This window comes from Gadus morhua, chromosome 3 (genome assembly GCF_902167405.1).
Source record: "Gadus morhua chromosome 3, gadMor3.0, whole genome shotgun sequence".
NCBI lineage: Eukaryota > Metazoa > Chordata > Actinopteri > Gadiformes > Gadidae > Gadus > Gadus morhua.
In genome coordinates, this window is record NC_044050.1 from 18,105,160 (window position 1) to 18,113,617 (window position 8,458).

The 8,458-nt window shown below is 41.0% G+C and overlaps 2 protein-coding genes across 6 annotated transcripts in view; one reads left to right on the top strand and one right to left on the bottom strand.

Moving 5' to 3' along the window:
- lrba (LPS-responsive vesicle trafficking, beach and anchor containing) overlaps positions 1–4,564 on the bottom strand; it is a 186,454-nt gene extending 181,890 nt beyond the window's left edge. For all 5 annotated transcript variants that reach the window (XM_030351779.1, XM_030351781.1, XM_030351778.1 and 2 more), the window contains exon 1: positions 3,639–4,564. In XM_030351779.1, coding sequence (XP_030207639.1) covers positions 3,639–3,824 — 186 coding nt within the window. In that variant the 5' untranslated portion in view covers positions 3,825–4,564. The remainder of the gene's footprint in view (positions 1–3,638) is intronic.
- A 1,273-nt stretch (positions 4,565–5,837) lies between these two features.
- Positions 5,838–8,411, top strand: rps3a (ribosomal protein S3A). The gene is made up of 6 exons (XM_030351787.1): positions 5,838–5,981; positions 6,548–6,651; positions 6,767–6,954; positions 7,199–7,407; positions 7,853–7,962; positions 8,244–8,411. Exons 1-6 carry the CDS (start codon positions 5,920–5,922, stop codon positions 8,369–8,371), a joined length of 801 nt encoding a protein of 266 aa, XP_030207647.1. The 5' UTR covers positions 5,838–5,919; the 3' UTR covers positions 8,372–8,411.
- The last annotated feature ends 47 nt before the right edge of the window (positions 8,412–8,458 follow it).

Sequence of the window (8,458 nt, forward strand, 5' to 3'; positions counted from 1 at the left end):
AAAATCGAATGCTTCGCAGTGCAACCAGAAAAACATTATCTTATTGAGCAAATACTATGCTATGATGACTCATGCAGATTTACAGGTCGGGCAGCACAACATGATGATGATATTCTAAATGAAGTAATGCTTACTGTTTTAATGGCCGGTGTAGCGACAAGGCTGTCATTTGATAAACGGTTATTTTGAGTGTTGTGCTGGAACATCCTAAGGGCGAGTGCACAGAGCCGAAACAAGAGACGCCTCTCACCATGCGCCTTCAGCAGTTAGCCTTTCAATTATAAATAAAGAGTTTGTTAGAGGAAATATCATCTTGAAACCTCCCGAATGTTGCACCCATATGTTGCCTACATGACAAGGGCAGGCCAGCAGAAAGGAGCCATGGCAAGCCTGAGACACGGTCTACCGGCCGGCTGAGCCCCCAGGGAGCCTAACGGTGCCTGGTGGGCTTTGGTCCGGTTCCTCTCATTACTGCACACCTTGTTGTATTGGCTGAGTTTTCCATCTTAGGGAATCTAAGGGTGCTATCCCGCCTGCTCCAGAAAAGGTATAAACATTTTACATGAATTTGATCCGATTATTGATTTACAAATTTCGTTTTTTTAAGGACTAGTATGAATACTGGGTAGTGCAATTCCCTCATTATGTCGGCCTTTGTAATGCAAGTCATTCAAAATGAACCATACTACCTCAGTCCATTCCTTAAGCCAAGTTTTCGTTGTTTTCCTTCCACACTTTTTTAATTTATTTAAACTTTCACCTCTCAAATCTGGTCATTTTCCAAAGAACACTGTATTTAAAAAATAAATAACATTGCAGAACATTAGTCTCATAAATAGGAACGCAAAACCATTGAGAAAACCAACTAATGAGGATAACTGGTAAGACTGGATCAACATGGTCACAGAGATGCCCAAAAGATTGAATAACCACAATAAACATTTCTACTCATACCACGATAGGTCTAACCAACATTAAATTTAATGTTGAGACTTCTATGTACTCTAGTCTGTGAAGTAACTGTAAATGTGTTTACCCCATTTGATGAGCTGTTAGCTAAATAAATAAAAGGCACATAAAGCAGGAAACACAATACCTATAACCTGTTTGATTCCATTAACATACAATGAACTATTGTCATAAAAACCATGGTGATCCTTTTGTTTTGTGAAATATATTTTGTGAATCAGTTATAAAACACGACTGCACTAACCAAATATCCTGAGCTTAATAATACATTTAATAGATACTATGGAATTGAATCAAGACGGCACAATGAATGTTCACTACTTACAAAAACTTAAACCAACACAGAGAAGGCAAACAAATAGAGCATTATTATTACGTAGCCCACTGACCTATAAGTGACCGAGCAGTGACTGTACCACTGGTGACCATACATGACAGACTAGGACAACACTGGAACACTGTCTCATTTGTATTGTGCGGAAATAATGTCACTCTGAAAGAAGGCTTAGAACACCATTCAGCCATTGTTTTTGTTTGAGTTTTAAAGAGCAGGGCTTAATGTAAAACTACTCACTGAAATTAGACAATGCCTTAATAGTCAAGACAAAGTCATATAGCATAGAAAACCCAGGAAATGCTTAACAAATTGGGCATGGTTGTATTGGACCGACATCGGATCCCATGGGATCACAGAATCAGACAGTTTGCCGTTGCCACATCAGACGTTGTCACAGTACACAGAAAGACAACCACGTCGCATAATTACTAAATAAAAGTAGGTTTTATCCTTGAAGCTAAAAATACACCTTCGCTACATGAATTATTAGGGTTTTATCTGTCACATTTTTTGCACACATCAATTTTGCCTTGCTCTGAGACTATTTTAGGAGAGATGGAATACTATCTTAAAAAACATGTTTGTCCATGATAAATACCAAATTGGGAATTAGGTTGCATACAAAATCCTATAAAGCAAGCCGCACTTAATAGCATATATTAATAACAATAGGTATCCACAGAAACACTGAATATCTAATTATAATAACTGAACATAGCCATAACATAATGGAACTCAATGGAAATCTGGTTTATATATTCCATCATTTTTGCCAACCTGCCTCCTGACAATCTTACATCACACACGCAACAATATACACACCGTACACTCAGGGTTTGTTTTGAAGTGGCCTACATACAATACATTGTGTGAGGGTGTATTCTACATACACCACATTTGGTTTCCAGAAAAAAAAAACGACCCCAGGAAGATGGCTGCCTTCTGGCTGACCTTGCATCAGGACAGAACCCATGTGGCATTCCAGTCTCAAATCACCCATTTCCTGTGTCACCTCACTGCACCTTGCCAACTGTGACGGGCAAAGGCCTGTCGCAGCCCATACCACATAACATTGAGTAAAAAGGCTTATGAACTGTAAGTGAATGGTTTACACATTCATTATTCAGTGACGACCCCTTAGACTGGAGATTGCTTACGAAATGTTAACAACGAGTTGTGCGAGACTTTTTGCTTCACTTATTTGCAAAGTAGGCCAACTGCTATCATGCAAACAATCAAACGGCTAGATGTCAAAGAACAGACTTATATTTTGCATTAAAATATTTGAAAGTGTGGATTTGGAACAACCATCACTTGTTCCGGGAAGAGTTCAATGAGCAAACGCCATAAGTTCAAGGAAGTTAATACCATGGAACGGTTTCTTGTGATAAGACGATGAAAAAGGTGTAAAAATAGTATTTCGGTCTAAAATTAAAGATTCCCTCGTGAAGCCGTTCAAAAGATTTGCTCAACATGAATCATAACTTTACTTATTCTCTATTGTTAACTGGTGCCCAATACTTTTTAAGTGTCCCAAATCACCTTTGTCCACTGGTTTACACTATGACAGTCAGAGAAAAGCTTTTGTTTACACATCCATTAATGGCTGAAAGGGTATTACCGCTTTCTTGTAGGATACATTGGGAGTGGACGGGTCAGGTTTGAGGTTAAGGCTTGTTTGTTTGTTTTTTATCTTTGCGACAAGGCCATTGAGCCCCCGTGGGGACAGTTGTCTCTGTGACAGCCAATTCCACGGAGTCCAAGTGGAGCTTCCCTCCCTGTGGATTCCATTGTGCCATGACTAAAGTGACGGGGCAGTTCTGCAGGTTCCACCTCCAGTCCCTCCTCCCACCTTAACGGTCGAACTATCGTTGCAGGCAAGGTGTACTTCCTTGTTACTTTCATTCATTCACCGGCCACTGCGCAATAACACATTTCATAGACATGGTAGTAGGCCTAAAACGCGCCCATCGTGTCCGTTAGTGTGTCAGACAATAAGCCAATAGCAACACAATGTGATTTTCAACCTTATGATAGCCTATTAAATCTTATCCCGAAACATTTTTCCAAATGTTCATTCATACACAGTCCCATATATTGCCAGGGCAAAGCGTAAATCCAAATACATACTACAATTCCATGTTTAATAAATACAGCTTAGGTTATCGCTATGCCATTGCCAATCTTATGCTTTATAATTCACATTTTATAAAACAGTGTCAGAGCAGTCTTCTAGCCCATCATCGTTCAAGAATAGCGTGGTGCGGGAGGTGGACATATGCAAGTGTGTGAGGTGTGCAAGGCCTATTCTGAGCTCGTATAATCAGCTTACCAGGTTGAAGACGGTCTCGACAATGTCTCGGTTGGAAACTTCGCCAACTTCCACCAGGCCAGCAAGTACAGCGAATTTCATCCGTATTCCCCTGATGGGGATTCCGGGGTTAAGCGCCACCGCGTTGGATGTTTCCCCATTTCCATCACTTGTCTGGGAAACACTCAATGTCTCTTCACTAGCCATTTCTCAGGGAAGGCAGTAGGCTCACAGGTAAAACACCTGTTCACTTACAATGGACGGGGACGGGGACAGGGGGGGGGGGGGGGGGTGCAATGGATATCGCCGGAGAAATATACTTATCTATTGGTCTTCCGGATGAGCCACTGACAGGGTACAGACCAACTAATATTATCTTCCCTCTCCATCCAAATCACTTTAACAAGAACTACCAGGAATACAGATGAAAGACCGAGGAGGATATGTGGCTACGACAACAGTACGTGGTAGTTATCTGTCAACTCCTCTGCCTCGTCAGAAACTTGATACGAGGATGAAGTGATGCAGTTAAAACGCAATAAGAAAATTCCCGCTGCTGGAGGAAACGATAGCAAGAGTAAAAGGAGTGCAGAATCCCATACTTTGTCCTCACTGTCAAGGTATAAGCGACCCGGTCAAGCGGCTTTAGTGTCCAGGGTACTAGCGTACAGGAGCGTAACTTGCTATTGTCACTGGCTCTCCACACTTGACAGGTAGCGAACTGCCAAGAGTAAAAAAAAAACTCCGAAACGGGGTCAAATCCGTCCACAGCTCCGGTCAGAATAGACGAAGGACATAGGTCCAGTCGTGGTCCCTTTAGGAACTCCTCGACTTAATTCAATGTCGGAGTTAACCTAGTCCCAACGCCTGCTCTTCCTGATTTAGCCTGCACCGTAGCTTCAGCTCGTCCCCGCCATGACAGCATACTCCTTCAACGGGTTGAGCATGCGCAGTCGGAGTTGGGTCAGTAGAATGGCTCAGGTGTGGAGCACAGGTGCTCTCCTCCTCCTCACGCAAAAACACTTCGCTGTCGTCTGGGACTGTTCACTTACAAATAATAAAAGGGCGTCAGTCAACTAATGTGATAGGAAAACGTGTATCGCTAATTATAATATCTGAATGAGAGCATTTAGAACGCTAATATGAAGAAACTAAGCACATTATCTAGCCTACATTTTACGGGTGCTATATAGATAGATGCATAATGTCCTGGCAATAGCCCTTAGTTATTCCTATTTTATTATAGGACATATTAGCAATATATTCCATACAATATATAGGCCAATTAAATTACCATGCATATAGTAGCCCTGGAATTAAAACAACGAAACAATGATAACTCGACATTTCAAATATGTATAACTGAATGGGGATCTACATTAATCATCGGAATTATCATGCATCTCGTCCATGATGACACTATGAAATTAAATGAAACACTGGATGCATTATTTCTCTATTTGCATTGACTTTAGTTCCCTGTCATTATGTCCCTTAATGTCTATTCTGAAAGGTGATGTAATATTTGTATCTCAGTGGGATACCTCCGCTGGGATATGGCCACAAGAACAGTATTTATATAGGAGCGATGCTGAGCACTTCCTAAAGGTCATTATAATACCTGATTTTAATTTAAGTAGGCCTATCTCTTCGCAAATACTTGTTTGAAACACACATTGTGTTGTCATGGAAATATTCAAAGTTTGGGGATGAATGGCGGATATGTTGAGAAAATGTATTTTCAGAGGACCTATAGTCTACCAACTGCCAAGATATATTTCATTTGTTCGAGTTTAGATTGATATGACAGCAGGTCGCACCCAAACATACCTGAAAGTCAGGTTCAAAGGACACAGTTACAGATTTAGAACGATGAACATTACTAATGAGTTACTACTAGTCCTATAAATAATTGTTTATGTCCTGATTTGTAAGATATACATTGTTATATATTCAGTAGCCTATGTATAGGACGTCTTAGATATAGTTTGACCACATTTATTTTGTAGGTTTGTTTCAATCTTTTCACCTTGATACTTTTTGCATGGCCTTGTACATGGCATATCAATACGATATGCAGAATTTATCTAATTACTTTCTACTTATTATACTACTTATTTATTTTGTTTCAATGTTTCAGTCTAGCAAGATTTAAAAGCATTTCCCGGTGTTACCAGTAGAGGACGCCAATATGTTTTGCGTTTGGCATTTTACTCGCGAGATGAAGCAAATCCCGTGACTAGAATGCCTTTAAGTCTCGCGGTAATACGTTCGTCTTCCTCTTTCACTCTCTATAGCCAACATGGCAGTCGGCAAGAATAAGAGGCTGACCAAAGGCGGCAAGAAAGGTGCCAAAAAGAAGATGTAAGTAGAGTAATTCTAGTTTATAATCATGCAGTACTATCCTATGTATTGGATGCTGTCTATTTAGTAAATAAAATGTGAAGGATGACTGCGATAATAGGTGGATGCGGCCGACCAGTGCTAAGCTACTCGGCGACCTCCCCAATGCCTAGCCACAAAACATATTTAAATGCATTCGTTTAATTGTGACAATTTCATTCATGAGTCAGAGCTTGCATATCTAATATCCCATGCTGTCAGAAAATATTTCTCCGTACACGGGTTTTTTAGTATATCATGTAAATGGTAACGCCTCAAAGGACTAGCGTTTTGCTAGCGTTAGCAATATGGCACTGGAACCTATTGTAGGCTAGCTCTGTTAGCTATGTCGAAAGGTATTGAGCACTTATTATTTAATTCGCCAATAGGAGTAAATAGTGTTACGCACCCTTAAAATATTGAGTCAACCAGTTATCCTTATTTTCGTCGATAACATTGCGTCAACCGTTGCTAAACTGAACTGTCATGCCACCCTGTAACTGCATGCTTGTTTGGCTTGCTAATGACCGACTAATTTCCCCCATCAGTGTTGACCCTTTCTCCAAGAAGGACTGGTATGATGTCAAGGCACCAGCCATGTTCAACATCCGCAATCTTGGCAAGACCTTGGTCACCAGGACGCAGGGAACCCGTAAGTATTCAGATTTAACCATGTAGTATAGGTACAAAATATGCATATGATATGGAACATGGTAACTAGAATATATTGACTAATATGCCCAATCGAACCATCACTTTTCATGTAGGTATCGCCTCTGATGGTCTGAAGGGTCGTGTGTTCGAAGTGAGCCTCGCTGATCTGCAGAACGATGAGGTTGCTTTCCGCAAGTTTAAGCTCATCACAGAGGATGTCCAGGGTAAGAACTGCCTGACTAACTTCCATGGTATGGACCTCACCAGAGACAAGATGTGCTCCATGGTCAAGAAATGGCAGGTAAATACCGTTTATATGTATTTGGTTGTAAGAAATTCTTCGTAGTATTTCCACATGGAACTTTTTGTTTGGCTCAATTGTGTTTTGCACATTAATTTGTCAATATCATATTCCCTCTGAAGGCAACAGTCCAAACTGATACCTTCTGGTTGCATTGCACTATAAAATAATTTCAGCAACTGAAATGGGAAAGTAACCAAATCAACGGCTATAGATTGTTAAACAACTTGTAAATCTCCCACAGACCATGATCGAGGCCCATGTGGACGTGAAGACCACCGATGGCTACATTCTGCGTCTGTTCTGTGTTGGCTTCACCAAGAAGCGCACCAACCAGATCAGGAAGACCTCATACGCCCAGCACCAACAGGTCCGTCAGATCCGTAAGAAGATGATGGAGATCATGAGTCGTGAGGTCCAGACCAACGACCTGAAGGAAGTCGTAAACAAGCTGTAAGCAAAGAACCCTAGTTTCCCCTCTTTGAGATGGCTGTATGTAATGTATAATAATGCGTAGCAACATGGTTTAACGGTGTTAAAGTGGACTGCTTATTGCCTTGTCCGAATAGAATACGTGCTAGTCTTTTTTATTTTGGACCATTGGCAGAACTGTCATCAAGGAACCATGCTTGACCCACGTGGTTATTAATTCAAAAATGCAATTCATTGTCCTTTAGGTTATAAAATCTCTGCTGCTCATTGCGCAAATAAGGCATTATGAGACTTCAATTTGGGCTAAGGAAATTGTCAGCCTGTTTAATGCAATTTAAAAAATGATGGTCTGCTGCCTTGCCATTTTCAATTATATTCTAATAACTGACATAAATATTTGAGAACTAAACTGATGTATGCTCCCAACGGAAGATAATTGACTTTGTGTGCTTTTGGTTGCTTCCAGGATCCCAGACAGTGTTGGCAAGGACATTGAGAAGGCATGCCAGTCCATCTATCCCCTGCACGACGTTTACGTCAGGAAGGTCAAAATGCTCAAGAAGCCAAAGTTTGAGTGTAAGTGATGTAGATCGCTGGAATACTATTGGGAACCCGATATTAGTTTTGGTCCCGGATGGAAGTTCTTTGATTACTGAATGTGCCTCCTTTTCAATCACATTTATTACATCTAACACGGCATTGTCGGGTTTAATTAGAAGCGTATCTGCTTGTATGTTTGACTGCTACTACCCCTAATTCCTTCAGTCACTAGTGGAATTGTGTCTGTGTGCGCTCGCTGCTTGCCTCTTATTTTGTTGGTGCAATGTGTTTGACCAAACCATGTTCTGTTCTTGCAGTGGGAAAACTCATGGAGCTTCACGGAGAGGGCGGTGGTGGCACTACAGTCAAGGCATCTGGAGACGACACTGGGGCCAAGGTGGAGAGGGCTGATGGCTACGAGCCTCCCATCCAGGAGTCCGTCTAGAATCACCCGATGACAGATTTAATAAAAAATGTAAATGAGACTAAATTGTGTTTGAAGCCTTTATTTTGTACATGCTGTAGTTAGTTT